Genomic DNA, 23,794 nt, shown 5'->3' on the forward strand with positions numbered 1-23,794 from the left:
CGATCAACTTTCTCTCAAATCTTCGACTCATGAATTCTATTAATTTCTTGTGTTTAACTAAAATAATCTTTCAGTATTTGTGACGTATTTATTTCTTCACTGCATACATATTGCAATTAATAATTTATTAATGAATAATTATCAATTAAACTACTTTTCTCGACATCGCTGATTTTTGGTTCCAATTATATTACTTACGCTTTGGTTAATGTGGTGTGCTTTATTTCTATTTAAATGTTCATTATTCTTTTTAAGTGTCTTTACTTCGAGTAGTTTAGACCTTTTGATTACTTTGGGAACATAGGGCCACAACGACGCTCCTCCAATGACCCCGGTTCTGGCTGGTCCTCTTCAGTTCGGCTCATGTCATTCCGGCAGCCCTGGTCTCAGCCTCAATGCTTCTTTTCTATGTCTGCCTCTTTTACGCTTGTCTTACGGGTTCCATTGAAGGGCCTGCCTGGTTATGTTGGATGCATGCTTCCGCAAGGTATGGCCAATTCAGTTCCATTTTCGTTTTTTGATTTCTATCTCCATTGGGGGTTGGTTGGTTTTGTCCCACAGTTGTTCATTGGAGATAATCTCTGGCCATCTGATGTTTAGGATATTTCTGAGACATCTGTTGGTGAATGTCTGGAGTTTGTGGGTGTTGGTCTTGGTCACTCTCCACGTTTCTGAGCCATAGAGTAGAACCGAATTCACATTGGTGTTGAAAATTCGGATCTTATTCCGGAGTGAGAGGGCTGTTGTTCTCCAGATTAGTCTTATGATGCTGAGGGCGTGTCTGGCTTTGCTTATTCGGCGCTTGATGTCCTCATCTGTTCCTCCATCCCTGCTGACAACACTGCCCGGGAACACAAACTTGTCAACCTTTCTCATGTTCCCCTGTTGTAGTTGCACTGGATCTTGCCTTCTGTTATTTACCCTCCTGACCTTTGTCTTACCGATATTGATCTAGAGTCCAGTCTTTCCAGCTTCCTCTACCACATAACATAGCTTCTCCTGTGCATCTATAAACCTGTGTCATCTGCATAGTTCATGTCCTCCAGCTCCTTTGTAAAATTCCACTGGATACCCGTCCTCTGCCCCGCCGTGTATCGTTTCATGACCCAGCCGACCACCACCAGAAATATTATCGGAGAGAGCAGGCAATCTTGACGGACGCCAGTTTGTAGGGTGAAGGGTTCCATCAGTTTCCCGTCGTGGGTAACTTGACAGGTAACATCCTCGTACATCTGTTGTATGATGGTGACAAACTTTGGAAGACAGCCATAGTGATGCAAAATGACCTCTCTATTGATGCTATCAAATGCCTCATGGAAGTCGACAAAGACTGCGTACAAGGTGGTCTGCCACTTTGTGACTGCTCTATGATGATGCACGTGGTTGCGATATGGTCCGTGTATGAGCGGTTATGTCGGAAGCCAGACTGTTCGTCCCGAAGTGTCTTGTCTAAGGCGATCTTCAGCCTCTCGAGAATGATTCTGCTTAGTATTTTGCCTGGTATGGATAGCAGCATGATTCCTCTCCAGTTATTACGAGATGAGAGATCACCTTTCTTTGACAGCTTTACGAGGTGTCCTTGCTTCCAGCCAATGGTACTCGTTCTTGTTCCCATATCTTGGTGAGAAGGGGGTGCAGCATCTTAGTTGAGGGCTGGATATCAGCCTTGAGTGCTTCAGGTGGTATTCCGTCAGGACCTGCTGTTAAAGAACAGCTGCCTGTCCTTGTAAGTGAGTAAATAAGAGATAGGATAGTCGAGAATTCGAACGTGCGAAGCTAGATTTGGAATCGAGAATTCCGATTCATAATTTGGCGGCGTGTACCAGTCCACTCAATCAAGGGTGGATTTGAGAAAAGAAGCTTCGGTTAACACGGATAATCACAACGTTTGAGGGTCTATTATATAAATACCATGAAAATAAATACTAGATGATATGAAACAAAATAATTAAGAAAAAAAGAAAAACGAACACACACACACACGCACACACAATGGAAAAAGTATACAAGAAAAAAGGGCCAATATGCCGCAAAAGAAAACAGTCGTAATGAATGGAAAAAATTGTTACCATGCATAATTCATGTATAAAAGAATTGTTTAAAATTTGTCTGATAAATGTACACACGCACACACAAATGTTGAGCAAAAGACAGTTGTTTTGACGTGTGCTTTCAAACGCAAACCATAAATAGTATTCATTGTTTTAAATATATTTTGAAATATGCAGTTCGAAAACACACACACACACACACACACACAGGTCAGTGTGATGAAATCGGATCGAGATGTGTGTCAGTACGAATTGTTGACATTTTTCTTTCAAGGTCGCTGTACTTTAATGATGATCAGAACAAAAATACGTATATCGTCAAAAAAGATGAAAAAAGCATTTTCTGTTTTAATTGTTTTGTTTTTGAAAAAAAAAAGGGACAAATTGGTTTGTTGTTAACGGACTTTGTGTTGCAGAAAATATTTTTTTCTTTTCTTGAGAAAAGTTACAACTGTTTTGTGTAAATCATAGTTTAAATGTATAATGTAACATTTTATTAAATGTATATATCGTAAAATGTCTTGACTGTATGTAAATGTTATTGTATTTTTGCGAAAGGAATTCAAGTCATTATTAGGTATATACATTAGAATTGAAATGATTTAGGAAAAATAAGATAATACTGGTAAAATGGTTGGCCTAGAATACATTAGAATTTTAGAGGGGACAAAAATAACAATTACGTAAACGGGTATTTTTGAGAAGTTTTTACAGATGTGATAAGCCAAAAGAGAGATTTTCTTTTTTAATAATTTGCTTTTTGTATTATTTTAAAGTCCATAAATATTTTTCGCAAGAAGAATAACTTGCCAGGAAAGCATTAGAGATGCCCCGTTCGGAGAATAAGATGGACCCTGTGGTAATTAAGTGCATGAAAAAAAAGCTGGTCGCACGTGACGATTCCAAGTAGGAGGTAAGACTTGGCTTAATTAATTAGAGACAGGCGTGGAGAGGATAAGAGAATCCTTAAGGGTACCGAAGACCTATCAGAGGCAGTACCGTAGGCAAATCACATATAGCTTAATGAGGTGAGAGAAAAGTAAAATATGCCGTAGATACGTAAGAAGATATACCTTATATTTTTTAGAGATGCATTAATGAGGTATATCTCTGCTGGATCTTGGAAGCTCTGATGAGAGAAAAGAAAAATCACAAAAATCGGGCCATAGGTAGAATTTAGGCGCAAATAGGAATCATGGCGCAAAGTTGGGGGTTAATTAGTTAAGAGTGATATTCTCTAAATCTTCATCACTATTCCAAGAGTCCGAGCAAGGAAATCCAAGTGAATCAGTGGATGAAAGGTATATCTTAAAACTTTGGAAGCCAACCACGAAGATTAATTATGAGCTTTGAGATGTCCCGGAAAAGATAAGATAGTTACAAAATGAGAACAAAGCCATACTTAATAGAACAACCGAGCAAAGGATATGATCAGGGTACTTTTGGGACGAAAGGAGTCGTCAATTTCGAAAGAGGTAACGTGGACCTCTAGTTTACGGCATAAGGATGGCTGGATAAAGCAGCTGACGTGGATCAGGGGAGGAATACCCTACACCCAAAAAGTAAATGCCAAGAACATCAAAGAGGGTCTGAGCTAATAAAATAAATAAATAAATAAATAAATAAAATAAATAATAATTGTGAAGTCAGTTGGAAAGGCTGACTAAAGGAGTGTTTTAGCCTGATCTTTCTTAGCCGTGTGGTTGTGTAGGTAAAGAGGAAAAAATGTACTAGAATTTTAAAATGCGTACATTTTTTGAAAATCAGGGTGGTAGGAATGTTAAAGAACAGCGGCCTGTTCTTGTAAATGAGTAAATAAGAGACAGGATAGTCGAAGATTCGAACTTGCAAAGCTAGATTTGGGATTGAGAATTCCGATCATAAGTTAAAATAAATACAGAATACATAATGTTATTGAAATACAGAATGTTATTGAAAATGGAATGTAGAATTACCATTGTTTAATTCATATAAAATAGTTAGATATCTGTTTATAGAGAAAGGAATGCACTGATTGATTTTGTTTCTGTTAATGAAATGAAATTAAAATAAGGAATCTAGATCAGAACAATAGAAAATATCAAACATATTTGTAAAGTAGGTTAGAGAAATCGGAGTTGAAACATGTGAGTAACAATGCATGCTTAAAAATGTCATGCCATGTGTCTAATATGCACGTGTTGGTCATGCAATGAGGTCAGGAGTTTTGAATTTAGTTAAATAAGTCAGTCAGACAGCAGGCAGTCGGGGAGTCAGAAGTCAGAAGTCAGGGGAGAAGAGGGAAGAGAAGTCAGAGACAGAACTTACATTGAACGTTGGAAGCGAAGGTTAGAAGAAGAATCATGTAAAGACTTGAATTCCTTGATGCAAAGCCATTGACCGGTCGTATGAAATAAACGAAATCACCATCTTTTTGTAATTGCGTCTTCGTGTTATGTTTTCAACAGAAAGGTATTGTCAATTTATATTATAAAAACTTTGTCAAAATCATCATCTCAAAAATAGGTAAAGAAATATATGTGTCAATGTTTATAACGTATCTCTCGGTCTATCTATCTATTGTTTATAGAAACACTCCCATTCACAGAACTGTCAAACGTATAAATGTCAAACGTACTATCGGTCTATCTATCAATATATCATAAATCTCCTTCATTGAATTACATGCTGTTGGCTCTCCTGTATTAACATGTACCCTGTCTCTTTATATATAAGACCTGTCTCTATCTCACAATATGAACACTACAATATGAACACTCTAACACGAACAACAAATACATACGTCATCCTTTCTAAAATATAACCCCTATATAACATAACACTGTTGCCTTGCCTACTTGAGGGATTTTATGGTCCTGATGATCTCTGCCTTGCTGGGAGGGTTGGTGTTGATGTCTAGAACCTGGGTTGGTGGTGGAATGTATGATAGGGTAGGTGGTGCTGGTCTGTTGAGCGTCTCCTTGAAATGCTCTGCTCATTTTGCCCTCTGCTCATCTTCTGTTGCGATGGCATTCCTATTCTTGTTTTTCACATAGCGGCTTGGGTTGCTGTTCTTCCTGTCCTGGGAACCTGTATCTTCAAAAAATATCATTGCAAGATTCAACTCCAAAGGCAGGAAAGTCATTATAATAAAGCAGACTACTAACGCAGCGGACAGTGAAGACAGTTTTATGATCAGATTCAAGCAACTGTGGATAGAATACCAAAGAGAGACATGAAGATATGTATGGGAGATCTGAACACTAAAGTTGGCATAAACAACACGGACACAGACCTTGGCACTGGAGAACGGAACGAGAAAGGAGAATGTTCATCGAATTCTGCACTTTCAAAGACTTAGTCATTGAAGGAACCTTTTTCCACATAAGATTACCCACAATACCACATGGATTCCTCTCATTAGAAAGACATAGAACCAAATTGATCATGTCACAATCAGGCGAATGTGCAGACAGAGCCTGCAAGATGTCAGGGTGTTTCGAGGTGCAGACGCGGCATCAGACCTCTACTTGGTTGTGGAAGTAGGGAGAACAAAGCTGAGAGCCTAAAAAGACAAGGCGAGAAGACCAACACACAAGTTCAATGTCCACAACTTGAACGAAAAGGCAAATGCAGAGGAATTTAGGACAGAACTACGAAACATCTACAGGAAAAGACAATTGAAGAGCAGTGGAGTAGTCTTCGAGAAACCTGGAAGACAAAGATAACAAAGAAGCACAAAGAGTGGCTGACAACGGACACCTGGGCACTCATCACGGAGAGAAAGAACTTGAAAGACAATATTAACCAGACGCAAGACTTGGCACAGAAACAAGAACTACGGGTGCGAGACTAGAAGAAAAAACAAGGAAGTGAAAGGCAGTGGACGTAAAGAACAGAGAATGTTCATAGAGGAGCTCACTGCGGAGGCAGAAACCGCAGTAAACCAACGTAACATTAAGAAACTATATGAAATCACCAGGACACTCTCCGGGAAGAACAGCAACCCAAGCGAACCTTTACTTCAAGTGCCTACACTTTTTGACTTCATCTTATTAGATTGAACCTATGAATAATTATCCATTAATGATCACTGAAGACCACGCTATTACTTTTCAACGAAGAACAACTAGCACGAATGATAATGTAACGTTTTCCAAACTTGTTTTGGGGAGAGTTTATATTCTTATTATTTATTTTGATATAAAAAATAATAAAAGGATTATATATATATATATATATATATATATATATATGAATATATATAACAAATTTTATATATATATATATATATATATATATATATATATATATATATATATATATGAATATATATACAGGATGTTCCAAAATTAACGTTATATTTTGATATAACTTTATATTTCAAAATAATTAAGTTTGGGACACTCTGTCTATATATACAGGCTAGCGGAAAACTCACGCATTGGTTTGTTTAGGTGATAAAACCTTCAACATTTAAAATAATTTACTACTGTTTACTTATAAATAATACATTTTCCTGATAATTTTTTACATTAGTTTTCAAAAATTTCATCCTTTTCAATGACTAACAAATACTGGCCCTAGTTATGGCATTTTCCATTGCACTTCTTAAAGTAAGAGGCCCTAGTTCTCGGATTTAATGTCTGATGTTATTTTTAAGTTCTTGAATTGTTCTTGGATTATTCACATAAACCCGTTCTTTTAGATTACCCCAAGGGAAAAAGTCTGGGGCTGTCAAATCCGGTGATCTCGAAGGCCAGTAAAAATCAGAAAATGTGCGAATTAAACGCTCACTAAACAATTCCCATACTTTAACGGGCAGTGTGGGAAGTCGCACCATCTTGTTGGAACCACATTTCCGAATTGTCCTGAATAGCTGTCCTTCAACAATTTTCAATTATTTGTTGATAAAGAACATTTTGGAGTTTTGATGAGTCTACAAAGAAAATATCCCACATTGATATACAACTATAGATTGACATTCGCGAACGAAATAGACGTGTAAAATGTACCGATTTTTTTTGTTGTTGAGAACTAATGATTGGTAAGCTGAATAAGATCTTAGCAAAATAGCAAAACAGTGATTTATTCATATATGCTTCGTTACTATATGTAGAACAAACACAGAACTTTTGAGTTAAAAAGCATCTGCACACATAAACGTATGAATATCCATAAAAGAGTAGAAAATATTTGCAAAAGCATACCTTTTTATAAAACACACACACACACACACACACACACACACACACACACACACACACACACATATATATATATATATATATATATATATATATATATATATATATATATACTACCAGTTCAGCCCGGCTTTTCCCGGGTCCTGTGTACGGTTCATAATTCTATGTGCATATGTATATATATATATATATTAAAAAGTTTGACTCATGTCCAGGTAACCTACATCTAAAATTTCAAGTATTTAGACCCAAAATTTGCGGAGGAGTTTGGTAGATGGTAGTCTTCAAAGGTAAACTCTTTCAACTTTGGCCTTTTGGCAGCTAGGTTTTCGCCCCAAAACTGATTAAAAACCTTGCTGCATGTCTCAACACCCTTTATGTAAACATTTTAAACGTAAAGACCCGAAATTAGCTGAATAGCCTTTGAACTTTGACCCCTTGACAGCCGAATTATCGATCATAAACCGATTAAACTACCTGCCCTATGTCTGATCACACTTTATGTAAAATTTCAAATGTTTAGAGCAAAAGTCGGCTGAGTAATTTGGTAGAGATTGCAGAGGACAAAATGTTTCTAACCATGACCCCAATTTTGACACCTTAACATTTCTTGTTTTGGGCTCAAATCAAATGAAAAGGTTTGATTCATGTCCAAGGAAACTACATCTAAAATTTCAAGTGTTTAGACCCAAAATTGGCGGAGGAGTTTGGTAAAGTGTTCAAAGATCAAATCGTTAAACTTTGACCCCTTGACATTTTTGGCGAAAACCGATGAAAAAGATTTTACCAAATCTCAATACCCCTTATGTCAAATCTTGAGTCTGCAGACTGAAAATGACAGAGTTATTTTGTAGGGAAATGTACACACAGACACGCACAGACATTTTCACTTTTATAGATAGATAGATAGATAGATAGATAGATAGATAGATAGATAGATAGATATGCATCTATTGGAAATAAACCGAAATAACAAGATGTTAAGTAGTTCAATTTTTAAACGATATTGCTGGGGTAGTATCCCTTAATCAAATAACTGAAGGCATGATTATTTTCTTTTCTCCTCATTTCACATTTGCGTTGTCGCATATCTAATTACAATGTCGCATTTCGAATATTGAAATTTTACGTTTACCAGAAACAATTCTTTGAAGACAATAATAAACCCATCTGAAGCGTATAGATAATAACGTGTTATGGGGCTTCTCTATCTCTTCTATTTTCTGTGTGTGTGTGTGTGTGTGTGTGTGTGAATTCCTTTCTCATAGATTCCTAAACGGCTGAGCGCCTCTTTTTTTAAATTTCACACAAAGGTAATTTTTTAATGTCTGGCAGTGTTCTTAGATATATTTTGTACATAAATTCATCCGATAAGTATGGAATATCGAAAAAATATGATCGTAAAAATAGTCTTTCTTTCTTTCTTTCTTGTAGATAAAATAGAAGAATGTTTACAAGGGTATATTTTACATTACACAGGTTAAGGGAGATAATTAAATCTTAACAAAAGAGTTATTCTTAAAATAAACAGAATTATTGTAATCTGAAGATATAGCTCGGAGTTAGAGTATTCGGCTACAGAGCAAATGATCCTGTGTTCATCACCAGCTAGTTATTAATATAATAAACTATAATATTTTTACTGTTAAGTGAAGACCTTGTTGTAATTAATATTCTGAACATTGTTCCGAACATGTACCTCGATGCTATAACCCAAAAGCTAAGGTTTTAACGTTACCGGTCGGTCAAGGCATGACCGACCCGCGTTTTACGTAAATGTCCTGTGAATGGTACCAGACCGTGACACAACGGTCCGGTCAATACGATTTGTCGGTTAGACGTCTTTTTTTTTTCAGAATGAAGAATAAAGTTATTCCTTAGTATTTTGGGCGTGGTGAGCTCGTTCTTTCTCTCAGGATAACGTCTCTGGCTGGAATACTCTTCAGGTTGAAATCTTCTTGACGCTGGCACCGGCTCGACATTTAAGGCAGGTCAAACAACAACACGCGACACAAGTTGTGATATATAAAATCTTAGCTATTTTTACAAAATTATTACAATATATTACAGCAAAACAATTTACAAATTATTACAATTACCTTTAACTTTTTAAAAGCTAACTATCTATCTACTCCCTAACTAAAATGCTTCCCCCCTTTTACATAGCCAAATAAAGCTGTGTCCTTACCCCATGTCCGTCAGAATGGAAAGAGGTAGAGGGAATCGAAATTGCATTATGGTTCCCTTTTTAGGTATCGCTCTGCGCGGGACCAACTCACCTCCTGCTATGGCGGGGAAGCGGGAACGACCACAACAGCCAGTGACACTAGCAAATAGTGCCACAGGATGAAGCGAATATTTGTATTTGAAATCGTTTGGTCAGAAATACTTTTAACGCAACGATCTTGACAGTATGTCTCCCAGAAAGACATATTTTATTTTTTTTAATTTTTAAGATGAGGATAGATGGTTTGATTTATTTGGATTATTCTACTTACTGCTCTCATAACATTCCCTGGCAATTTGCATCATACAAAAATAAATAAATGAATAAATATTGGTAGTTTTTTCTTTTAATATTCGTTAGAAGCGTTGTCTGAAATTTAAAAAATAAAATACGTATTGAATACGTTTGAAGCCAAAATTGCAACGTTTATTTTTAAGAAATATATTTCAGAGTAATACTCCCATGTCAAACGTTTATAAGCGTTGCGATTTTGACTTCAAATGTATTCAATATGTTTATTTAACAAAACACATATATTTTTACTCATTTTCATTTCTAACGCAGAAAATAGTCCCGTAACGAGTATTAAACTACAGAGACTCTCCATTTCAAGTCGTAATGCAAACACATCATCACGAAGCCGGATGTTTGCTTGTAATGACCTTGCGGAACTCGGATTTGCAATGGTCGAATCTAACAACGCGATAGTTCAGCTTGTTCACGAATGTGGTTTCTATCTCTTTTTCAAACACTAAGTAGCCGACGACAGCGCCCTCAACGTTGCACCTGCAGAATAACATCTCCTATATATATTTTGATTGCAGAAATTCCCCCCGGACCAAATAACCATAGGTTTGCACTAACAGATGTCATATACAATTTTCTTATGTCTAAACTGTTACCCAACATCTTCTGTAACTTTCGCACGCCGTTACACACACATTTCTTCGTTTTAATAAAATGTTACATTACATCCTACCAGCGTCATTATCACGACCGGCAACATATTAAGACGAAGTGGTTCGTATTTTACCCTCTACCCTACAAATACTTCCACTACCCCAGTGAAGACCGGGTAAAAATATGCACAATATAAATATATTGCCATGACACCCTTTTTAAATGCATCATACACTAATAGACATACAACTACCTTTACACTTCCCTATTCAAAAATAATGATTTCTCCCCGTTTACATTCCGGATATTCTCATTGGCTGAAAACTTCAAATCTGTTATTCCAGATGACACAATCATACTAAAAACGAACACTGTGCATCTCCACTAACATGGCCTCTACCTCTACATAAATCAACATTTTTCTGAGCATTAAACAAAATAAAAATATTCTAGAACTCTCATAATCATAACTTTTCGTTATTACACTCTCAATTTTAGCTACACACACACTATCGTCGCGTATTATTTGAAAAAATATACTTTCCTATCGTAGCATTTCCAAGAGGTTAACGACGACTGTTTACCTTACTGTAACATTCATTTACCCCTAAATGTATTCGTAATAAAGCTTTAGAAATAAGTTGCCGGATATTCTTTCATACGTGTTTTCATCGATTGAACATAATGTTCGGTCGTTAGCTTTAGCGTCGTGAGCCTCCGATATTATAAAACCGAATCTTAGTAAACGAGACGAGCTTTTTTATAATGTTTGTGTCGAAATATTTTGTTTTTAGCGCCCAAAATTATGGATGAATCTTAACGACAAAATTTTTTAATGCGGGTTTTTAGCGCCAAAATTTTTACATGATTAAATGAACGAATCAATAAACAAAACGAACTCCACTTTTTTAATGTTGATTTTTAGCGTCCAAAAAATTACATGACTGAATGAACGAATCTTAGTACAAAAGACGAACTTCACTTTTCTAATGTTTTTAGCGTCCAAAACTATGATGAGTAAATGAACGAATCTTAGTAAACGACGAACTTCACTTTTTTTACTGTTTGATTTAGCGTCCAAAATTAAAACACGACTAACTGAACAAACCTTAGCAAACAAATCGAAATTCACTTTTTTTAATGTTGGTTATTAACGTCCAATATAATTATGACAAGATGAACGAATATTACTAAACATGAGGGACATCATTTTTAAAAAGCCGGTCTTACCATTGGAATGTTGCTGCTGACAATTCCGAACGCCGTTCTTAACATGGGAATGTTGCCGGTGACCATGAGGAGGTTAAAGGTGTCTAGATGAGATGAGGTGAAGTATCCGTATTGACTCGGTTCAAAAAGGGCTTTCAACAAATGAACTCTGATTTATATAACAATATAAATAACTTTTTAATTATTTTAAATTAGTATTTAGTTTCTACATACTTTTTAAAATCTTATATCCCCTTTCAGACAGGCAGACACAGACGTTGAGTTTTTTTTTTTTTTACATCTTCCTATGAATGCATAGACAGACACTAGACACTTTGCAAGGGTCATCTTTGTGGGGGATAGCAATTGTTAGAACGAACACGAAGGCGATGTAGTAGGAATCTTTATTGGACACTAATTAGGATTCCTCATTATAGACGTTACTCAAATATAAAAAGAATGCTGCGATGGTTGCCAGCGAGAAAGCAATGGTAAATGGCTGTTACGGTAATGCAAAATTATTTCCAACCGTTATCAAAAGAGGTGAGGAAGATGGAAATATATACCGACCTGTTGTTACTCAGACTCCTGAGAACATGTTATTGCTGATAAGCAATCACTAATGCTCACTATTGTGAGTACTAGTGAGTAAATAATTAATAGTCGATCTGGATAACATTCTGAACCATCCCCATGACAGGAAACTGGTCTGTCGCTAGTTATCTTCCCAGCAAGTTATGTATACAGCTGGATTGAGTGTCCGCTTACAGCACTTGCTATTCACAGATGGTTACCCAGATAAATAATGTATTTAATTGTATTTAATAAGAGCCAGAGTTAAAATTAAGAGGAATTTTGTTCTACTGAAATACTGTGAAGGAGGCATCGAAGCAACTTATCTTTACAGTCGCCGGAAAAATGAGTCTGTACTTTTGATACATTTATACAACCCTAAAGACCATAATCAATTATCTTTATACTACCACCCCTCTACGGGAACATCTTTATTTCACACCATCGTCACACTTAAGTGGTCGTTGTGTTGATATATAACGGACTGTTGTCTTCGTGCCCTAAATGTCTATTTTATGGCCCTCGACTCGTCTAGAGGTGTGTGTGTGTGTGTGTGTGCGTGTGTGTGTGTGCGTGTGTGTGTGTGTGTGTGTGTGTGTGTGTGTGTGTGTGTCAAACATATAATACACGTAACGAAGGCGATAGAGGACGATATACCTGTCTGCTGCTGGCTAATTCTGGGAGATTCGGCAATCGTCTTCGGTGGAGACAGACCTGTTTAAACGAAACACAGGGACCCAAGATAAATGAGTGTTTATATATATATATATATATATATATATATATATATATATATATATATATATATATATATATACTAGCATGGGTGCGCGGCGTTGCCCGGGTGTTTGGAGGTGTATGCTGAGAAAAAAAAAGGTCAATTTTTTTAAATTTAACCCCTGTTATGACTCAAACCACGTTATTAAGTTAGATCCATGTCCGAGGAACCTATATCTAAAATTTCAAGTGTTTAGACCCAAAATTGTCGGAGGTTTTTGGTAGAGTTCTCAAAGGTCAAATCGTTGAACTTTGATCCATTAACAGCCAAATTTCTGGCCGAAAACCGATCATTTAGATTTTCCCAAATCTCAGTACCCTGTATATCATATTTCGAGTCTGTAGACTGAAAATTGATAGAGTTATTGCGTAGGGAAATGTACACAGACACACAGACACGTCTACTTATATATATATATATATATATATATATATATATATATATATATATATATATATATTAACTCCTCAGGCATCTCGTCATGACAGCAAATGGAGTGAATCGACATCTCTTGGCTCGTGGTTACTTTCCTCATGAGTAGACCCTCTTAACCATCTAGCTTGTTCAGCGTCCCGAATCGGACCCAATTCACCTAAGCTTACTCAATTTACTCAAACCGGAACACCTGACACGTTACGCATACTTCCGGTGCAACTCACCGGTCAACAGATATTGATACTTGCCAAAAATGTCACGATTCAAATCTCTTTTATTTATTCTGCTAGATAGATAGATAGATAGATAGATAGATAGATAGATAATTATCAGCTTCTATCCTGTTATTACCTAACATTTGGTGTAAAAAGCGGTGGAAAATATCAACACACTGTGAAGTTAATGGAACAACAACAACAACAACAACAACAACAATAATAATAATAATAATAATAATAATAATAATAGCGAGCGCCAAGTAGACCTCGGCCGGACAAGCGCAAAGCGAACTGGGACCTTGGGGAGGTTGAGTGCCACTCAAGTTCCAGTATAAACCAATGGCCACTACCAGCGAGAAATCGGTGGTAAGCAGCTGTTGCGATGGTGCAAATTCATTTGCAATTGCTATCGAAGGAGGTGGTGAGAGATGGACGTCTGGGGAGACTTGTTGTCACTCAGCTTCCAGAGAACACCACAGGTTTCCAATCAGATCGTTTGTTTACTTGTGTGAAAGCTCCATGTGTGCCAATAATAATATGTTATAATTCTATATTTGGTAACAGATGATGCAACTTATTTTTCAACGTATAAATGTCGCAACTAAATCTGGATAAAGAAATCAGCACGGACCGTTCTAAGCAAGATAAGAGCCTAACAATAAAAGTATTTATCGTTTATTATTGTAATTATTATATAGGATTCAACGTTATTTATTGGATGAAATACATATGTTTGTACGTTTGTATAGCCAGCTAAAACTGTATAAAAATATCCACGACAAACTCCTAAAAATTGCTATTGCTTAATGAGAGTAACACTGAAAAAAATATCGTGAATCTAGAAGAAAATAAATTCATTTTTATGAGTCAAGTTGTCATTTACAGGGTGACCCCCCCCCCAAAAAAAACGGGCCCAACTCTAATTAGGCCCCATTTCTTAGTGTTTTGTCCGAATGAAACGTTGGTCGTAACTAGTTTATTATATTCACAACATCACATCAAAACACTAGGGTCTTTGGACTTTTTTTCTCCGTTGACCTTTTTTCTCCGTTGACTCCGTTGAAAAACAATTGAATGTCCCCCGTTTTTTTTGGGGGGGGGGGGTCACCCTGTATATCATTTACTGTTATCAAGAATTAAACACAATCTTTTTTAATGTTACTATGTATTAACACAACACAGGAAATGAGTCAGCATTTTTGAAATTTACTTTTGACTTAATTTATCGTTTCGTAACTATTATCATTTTTCTACAAAAAAAGTGAATGGAAGAAACCTTGTGTTAGTAGTGCTCTTGAGGTATCCTTAATTTTGTTTTGTATTTCAATATCGCTCTGCAGGCCTCCTAAGTTTGTATTGCATTTCTCATATAAAGAAGTCATTTGATTTTTAGGGGAAGCGTGATAAGCAACGCTATTATCTTCTAATTAATTATTTTATGGTTCAATTCAACGTCGGGTAACAATAGTAATCATGTATAATAATTAGTTATTATTATCTGTAGATATTGTTTGTGATTTGGAGTTATTAGTTTATATGTATTAAAGTGAAAGGTTGTTTAGCTGGAGTTTTTATGGCGGATGGTGGACGGTGATTGAATATTCGAGAGAAGAGGATGAATGTTGAGTAGTTGAAGTTGTAGGGGTAAAAAAAATCAATTAATCACCGAAGTCTACAATATCTAACACCACACATTCACCGCATCGGGGGACAGGGTGCTCACAAGAAAGGAAGTTGGGAAGATGGAGTTGAGTTTGGGAAGATGCGGTATGAGGGGGTCACACTGCGCGTTAGGAGAATCGTTATTACTCTGATTACCTCGGGCTCTAGAGTTGTAGAAAAAAAGAAGGCCCGTGAGGTGACGTTATGTCCACAAACAGTCTCTAACCACGAACCTTGCAACATCCTGTCCCAAGGCCGGAGGCGATAATGTTATGGAGAAACGAGTTATCGAGGACAGAAGGAGAGGCACGTTTCGTTTAACACAATATCGGTTCGGAAGTGTATACATACATACATACATACATACATACACACACATGCATACATACATACATACATACGTACATACATACACACGTACATACATACATACATACGTACGTACGTACATATATATATATGCATATATATGTATTATAAATATATGTCTGCGTGTGTGTGCGTGTGTGTATATGTATACACACACACACACATATATATATATTATATTATATTCTGTTTTTTTTTTTTCATTTTACTCCATTCGAACCCCCTTTATGCGGCAAACACTTGATCTCTATATGTAATGCGTTGATATTCGATTATTCCATTATAGTTCTACCCTAGTCCTTTAACAGTGAGTTAGTAATGAAGTTAAGACCATTATCTCGATAATTTTGCCATTCAAATATGTTTTAGTCTCTTGATCTTACCGAATACCAGGACTAACACAAAATCTGCGATTTTCAGGCATTATTCTTTGTTTCTAACATAAAAAACATCTATTTTTACACATTAAAAACAGATCCCAGAACTTTACACACGCCCCTTAAAAAACAAAGTTGTGTTCAAGGAGCTAGTTCTGGTTGCAGCTTTTTTAACAATATGATTGGAATATTATCAGGGCAAGTTTCTTTGCTGGAATAAATGTTCTTGATAAACAGCATCTCGAACAGGAGAACATTTAGGAGGTAGATGGTCCTGATCGCACAGGGTGGAGTTTATGGTCAAATTGGTGACCTATTAGTGTTTTGAAAGCAATTCGATGAATATCTAAAGTGCATTCACTCTAAAATAATTTCTATCTGTAATACAAATTAGTTTAATGAAATTTATAGATTCAAGTTTTATTCGTGCAGAGGTTGCTTTTCTGCAATACGGCTTTAGGTTGTTTCAAAAGGTTAAATCATTGTTTTCTCTTTCACTCGAATAGTCTGCACTCAGATCATGCTTTTGTATATATATATATATATATATATATATATATATATATATATATATATATATATATATATATATATATATATACTAGAAAAAGTACCCGTTGTTGACTGGGTTTAAAAACAGCCTATAAAAAATGGACTCTGATTTATGAACGTATGATAGGTTATGGAAAGGAAGGGTTGTAAATTTGGGGGTATCAAATCCAAAGCAAAATATGATGAAAGTAAAAATAAAATAGATAACTCCCATAATTTATTATACCATACCTGTTCACACTGAAACACTTATCACAATATTTTGTGGATCTATATTAAAAAAAACTTGTTAAACTTTGTGAAATATTTCCATTCTATGCGGTCAGGCGCGAACGAACACCCCATAATTTTATTATACCATATTTCTACAAACTGAAGCATAATTATCACAGATAAATATGAAAAATCTTTATTAAAGTTTGTTCCTATTTTCATTCTATGGAGGCCAGGCGCGAACGCAAACCCCCAAATTTTCATGAACTACCGTTCTGCCAGATCAAACATACCCATTCTTGTGTCTCGATACATCTTCTATGTAATCAGTTTTTTTTTAAATAGTCAACGATATAGGAGCCTATTCGTGACCAGACACACACACACACACACACACACACACACACACACACACACACACACACACACACACACACACACACACACACACACACACAGACGTTCAGCTTTATATTATATTATATCATATATATATATATATATATATATATATATATATATATATATATATATATATGCGCGTGAGTGTGTGTGCGTGCGTGCGTATTTTATAATATAATTAGGGTCATCTCACATATTCGGTACGTTTGAAGTAAATACTGGAAATATACATGCGTAATATATATACAATTATCCGTGTTTATACCTGAATTTGTAATATATATATATATATATATATATATATATATATATATATATATATATATATATATATATATTACTCATCGCCTTGATCTATTAGGTTCCTTGTATTAAATAATGTATATCTATAAGTGGAACTAGTTTTCCAATCACGTGTTTTACAACACCCTCATTGAATTACCCATAACCGTTAATTTCAAACAATAATATAAATGACAAATAGCGGCTATTAATATATTTATTTTCTAACATATATTATAGTATGGGTGGCAACTCTAGTCTCAACACCGATGTACATATATACATATATATATATGCATATATATATATGTGTGTGTGTGTGTATAAATTTATTTACTTGAATATATATATATATATATATATATACACACATTGGTTTGAAATATTAAAAAATCGGCCCAGCTGTTTCCGAGCTCATAGGGAGCGAACTGTCTTTCTGTTACACACACATGCAAATTATTTATATATCAACCTGCACCAATACGCTCCAAGTTTAAGGTGTATGCTTTGTATTTGCACAGAAACAGTTGTCGTCAACTGATAGCAATCGCTCCGAGAAGTTATAAACCATCCTCGAATGTGCCTTATGCAAAATAGAGAATGCCTCATCATGTTCCACTTACGCAGACTTTGAGTCGTAACAGCTGTTCACCAATGGTCGTTTCGTAGGCTTATGAAGGCGCTGTTGTTAGCCATTTTTGTGCTTGCGTATCGAAGGAGGGATATGTTGGGAAATTCTTATCTATGGGCGCTGGATGGTACGTCCAATGTAGTTAGTCACGCACTGGCAATTAAAATTAATCATAAAAACTATGATAATGGTTATCTTTTACATAGCATTAAAAATTGTATGGAGGATAAATTTGTTGTTTTTAAATGTGTAAAATTTTTATGACTTCGACAATGCCCTGTTTATATAAAGCTCCCACTGATCAAATTTTATTCGGCTGTTCTACGTGGTTTCTTTACCATTAAACAACGTTTAGGGCAAGAAGCGCTTGCTTCTTCTTTCGAAAGCATTGTATCCCCTCCATTTAATTAATTAGGATCATTTATTTAGGCAGCATTTTTCATTAAAGCAAACATAACAGGATTTACTTTTTGATATTACCTCTTAGTTTTTCAATATTTCTAATAATAATAATAATGAAAGTTTCATAAGTGTCAATATTTTAGTTCTTATAAACAAAATGCTGGGTAGAAAAAGAAGGTTTCCAAAATCAGCCGAGAACGCCATATGTGAAGTCGTTAGACACCAAAAAAACAAACCGATGCAGTTCCAGTAGAACCTATGAAATTTTTAATTGGGGTCTCCAGAATTAGCAATACAATATGAATCGCATTTACGTTAAACATTTTAAAACGTTGTTACCGATTTCATACGCGATGCTGTGTATTGTAGGTTTCTGGGTTTTAATGATAACTTAGAGAAAAACATTTTTTTTAACTTAGTTTCAGAATTCATTATTTTCGCGTTATTGGCTAAAATTTATCTAATTAGAGAAGACTAGCATATAAGAAAAATACCGAGAAAAATTAAAATAGAATTAACACATGTATTGGATTATTCCGGAAGCCACATGAAAGTGATTTAACGACATTGACAACAAAATTATATATATATATATATATATATATATATATATATATATATATATATATATATATATATATATATATATAGTCATCCACATACAGTACTGTTTCGCTGTTTCACATATATATACTAGCAGGCTGCCTGATCGTATAATACGCATAAATATTATATTTTAATTAATGCAGATTTCTTATGTATTATAAGCAGAAATGTCGTAGGTATTAAACGTAACGTTAAGTTCTTTACGAAACAAAAGAATTAAAAAAAAAACGGAAAGAAACTGAGACATGCGCATGCGAGTATTTTCTAAACAGTTCACTTCTTGTAAGTAAAAAGGATTCTGGAGCTGAAGTCGAAACCAAAACTTAAAGGCAGTGAGTCAAGTACGATAACAATTAGGCCAGTTGTACTTGTACTTAAAAATGTGTTTTCAAATCGAGATATTCTTAACATAAGAAAACTGTCACGTTTCACGATCGCACAATTATTAAACAGTTGACAAACAGATAAAAATTTTATTAGACCAAAGTATTAAACTTTCATATTTTACCCCTAGCACTCCTCTTTCCGGATGAAACCCGATTTAAAAGTTTTCCACATATCAGAATACCATATATATCAACTTTCAAGTCTGTAAATAAATCCGTTGAGTATATAGTTTGAGCATTATCCTCAGACACATTCTCATATATATATATATATATATATATATATATATATATATATATATATATATATATATATATTCATTCAACGTGTTTGTTTAGCAACGGATGAACTATTAACTGAGAGAAACTTTTATATGCACATTTATAATCATTTGGAAATTAAACATGATAAACTAATAATAAAATGCCAACCATGACGTTGATGGACCGACAAAAATCGTTATTTTATACTTGAACGTGACAGTGACAACAATACTATTTTCAAGGGAAACGTGACCGACATACCATGGATTGGAGCCTCTTATTGTAAAATAACATTCATTTAATCCGTCCATTTTCCCAAAAACTATTTAAAAGATAAGAATAATAAACCCCAAAAGGTGCTATTTCAACTTTAAGCGTGACGGAACCGACCGATGCTTAAATTTATAAATATGTGTGGACGCATCTTAAATCATTTCTTTGAAGGTTCATGTGCGATGAACTGGAAACCAATCTCCAGCGGAGTAGGTTTTTAACTCGTTTTGTACACAGAAGGTTTCTGATGTTAGGAAATGCCATATTCTAAGCGAAAAACAAGAAGTAAAGTTGGAAAAGTGCCCTAAAATGGACGACTTTGCTTCCTGCGTTATCCTTGTTCGGATTTTAAAACGAATGGCTTCGCAGCACGCGGCTTTAAATCCTTGCAAACCTGGCTTCTCTTACAACCAGCTGCACTACATACACAGTACATTCAGATGAACGTTGTAATACGCGAAATATCAACGAAACATTTATAATCCAACAAAGCTATTTACTGTATTTATTTATTTGGAAATCGAGGAATCCATATTATAATTGAATATTTCTTCGGTATCTACCTGTTGGTGATTTAGATGTACCAAGACCAAATAACGGAATTATATTAAATTTGTCATTAAATATCGTTAAGACGCCGAATCTTTTATATATATATACAAACATATATATATATATATAATGATGTCTATCTTAGGTTGAGCATTTGGGAAGTGATATACAAATTATCGTTAGCGTATGAAGCGATACTCTTTGTGTACGCAAATTGAGCTTAGGTATTCGGACGATCGGGTTTTGATCCTGGCTTGAGGTAGTTGCTTGTTTAGCCACATTAATGAGCTATGAAACAGCGAAATAGTACTGCATGTGGATGACTATATATATATATATATATATATATATATATATATATACATATATATATATATATATATATATATATATATATATATATATATATATATATTATGCATTTATTTGAAATGGTGCAAATCCATAAAGGCCGTAATAAACGGGCAAAAGTTATACCCCGTTGATTTAAAATGAGTGTTTCATGCCAACTTCTGAAGTAAATGTGGTAGTGTGGTAACTATAAAATACTAATCCTTATTAATCCATATAGATCCCTTATTGTGTATGCTCTAATAATTAGTTCGTTGCACCTTTTAATAACAAAGACCCATACAATATAGCAATCAGATCGACTATGGAACTTAAATACTAATCCATCTTAATCCCAAACTGTTCATCGGACAGATGCCGTAATACTTAGTTTGCTTCACCTTATCATAACAAAAGTCCATAGAAATTCATTCAGATGGACCCAGGAGTTTCGGAGAAAAATTGGAACGGACAACCAGCCAAACAGAAGAATAATAGAAATATAATATAAATATTTTAGGGCGTCTGAATTCGTTACGCAGATGCACCAAAACTACCTAAAATTGGACTAACTTTATCATTGAATATCCTTTAGATGCAGAATGTGTTGTACTACTACTACTACTACTACTACTACTACTACTACTACTACTACTACTAGCACTAATACTACTACTACTACTATTAATAATAATAATAATAATAATAATAATAATTAGAGAACTATTCTTCATTTGCAGAATAGAAGATAATATAAAGAATTTAAGAACGGATGTAGACTTGCTTTAAAGACGATTGAAAAGACAATTTGGCCGAACAAGACAGAAAAAGTGAAATAATGAATAAAATGTATAAGGTAGAAAGAAAGGGTGTAAAAATAATGAATAGAAAGAAATAAAGCAAAGAATAGTAGCAAAAAAGTGCAAAGATAAAGAAATACAGAGAGAAAATTGTTTAGACAGAATAGATTGTTTAATTTGGACTACGGAGAACTTAATAAAAGGTCAAATTACTTAATAGAAATACCAAATTCAAACAAATGCCAAAAAAATTGCGGTGATATTTGGAGTGTACAAAACGAACCTAACGGAAATGCCTCGTGGCTGAAATATTTGAAGAATGAAAATGAAAATAATTTTAAGCACACCAAACATGTGGTGACAGTGAAGAAGGAGAAAGTTCAAAACCAATGTAGGAAAATTCCAAATTTGGAAGAGTTTCGGACCAGATGGTGTTTTTTTTTTCTTTACATGGAGGTCACCACTTATCAAGGTCCGGAAGCCACTCGGGAATAAGGGGTATTGCCGGTACAGTAATCAATAGGATAGTATCATAGTAATCATTAGTATTGGAGATTTGATAGGGTGTCTTACTTAAGGGGGCGGTTTATAAGGAATTTGTTTATGTTGGACTTGAAGACATCCAAGTTGTAATCAGGTGGGAAACAGGAAAACGGAAGAGAGTTCCACAGTCGTGCACTTCAAAGAAAGAAACTCTGCTCATTGAATCTACGTTTGTATTAAGGCACAGATAAAGAGTGGGGAAAATTAATGACAGTAGTTTCAGCTAGACGGGCATTTCTCGTGAAAGATTGGCGAGGGGAGACCAGAGATTGGAGCTCAGACGAGCACTTGCCATGGAAATAAGGATAAAACAAAGACAGGCTCGTAACGTCTCTTCTGTAGGAGAAAGCCGGCAGGGATGAGAAAAGGGCATTCCCCACTAAGCTACAAATTTTATTTTGTACTATGCCAATGCAGGATAGGCTGCTTTTAGCAGCTCCTGCCCAGATGTGGCAGCAATACTTCATCCTTGGACGTACTTGGCTTTTATATAGATAGAGAATTTCATCAGTAGTGAGATATCTTCTGGAGCGGTAGAAGGATTCCACCATTTTCCCAGCGTCTTTGGCAACAGACCTGATGTACGTGTTTAATTTCAGATCAGAAGTAAAAATTAAACGCAGAAGCTTGTCAAAACATGGAGCCTCCCCAGGACGACCGCCATCCATTTCAATTGATGCCAAATGGGGATCAGAGCGTTTATGATGTAAAGATAAAAGCTTGGTTTTGGATGCATTAAAAGTGACCAGCCACATCTTCACCCCCCCCCTGTACCACGCGCTTAAGATCAGAGGAGAGAGAATCAGAGAGAACTTTGTCATTTACGGCCTTTGATGTGTTGCCATAGATGGTCGTGTCATCAGCATAGATGTAAACGAATGATTTAAGTATGTGTTTAGGGAGATCATTGATGTAGATCAGGAAGAGAGTTGGGCCCAGGATGGACCCTTGAGGGACTCCAGCATTAATACTGTGGACCTCTGATTTCTGCCCATCAATCACAACTTATGAACCTATCGGAAAGAAATGATTGAGAACACATTTCCAGTGATACCATAGCTGGAAATCTTGTGAAGTAGGCTCTTATGTCATACCTTATCGAAGGCCTTCGATATGTCATGAGCAATTGCCCTGGAAAGGAAGTCTTTATCGAGAGATTAACTAATCCTATGAGATATAACCGTTAGCACATCCGCTGTAGATCTTGCATGTCACTAAGAAGGTTGTTTCTGCTGAGGTGGTTAAATACTTCTTTATTTAATATGGATTCCAACAACTTACTCATGCTACACAGGAGGCTTATTGGTCTGTACTGAGAGGGAGGTTACTTTTTGCCTGAATTCTTAAATACAGGGCATACTGATGTGGTTTTCCAGGGTGTTGGAAGGCAACGCTTAAACAGTTTTGTAAGTATGAGGGCAAGTTCTGGTTGGAGCTTTTTCAGCACTATAACTGGAATGCCATCAGGGCCAGTTGCTTTAGTGGAATCAAGGTTCTTGATTAGCTTGGCGACCTCATGCACAGATATTATTATTATTATTATTATTATTATTATTATTTTATTACATTTTCC

General features: G+C 35.3%; 1 protein-coding gene across 1 annotated transcript; it reads right to left on the reverse strand.

The window, feature by feature from the left end:
- Positions 1-498: 498 nt before the first annotated feature.
- On the reverse strand, positions 499-876 carry LOC145292817 (uncharacterized). The gene has a single exon (XM_080138859.1). The coding sequence runs from the start codon at positions 874-876 to the stop codon at positions 499-501; it is 378 nt and encodes a 125-aa protein (XP_079994985.1).
- Positions 877-23,794: the final 22,918 nt, after the last annotated feature.

This window comes from Euprymna scolopes, chromosome 14, assembly GCF_053919585.1.
Source record: "Euprymna scolopes isolate OS-2025 chromosome 14, ASM5391958v1, whole genome shotgun sequence".
Lineage (NCBI taxonomy): Eukaryota > Metazoa > Mollusca > Cephalopoda > Sepiida > Sepiolidae > Euprymna > Euprymna scolopes.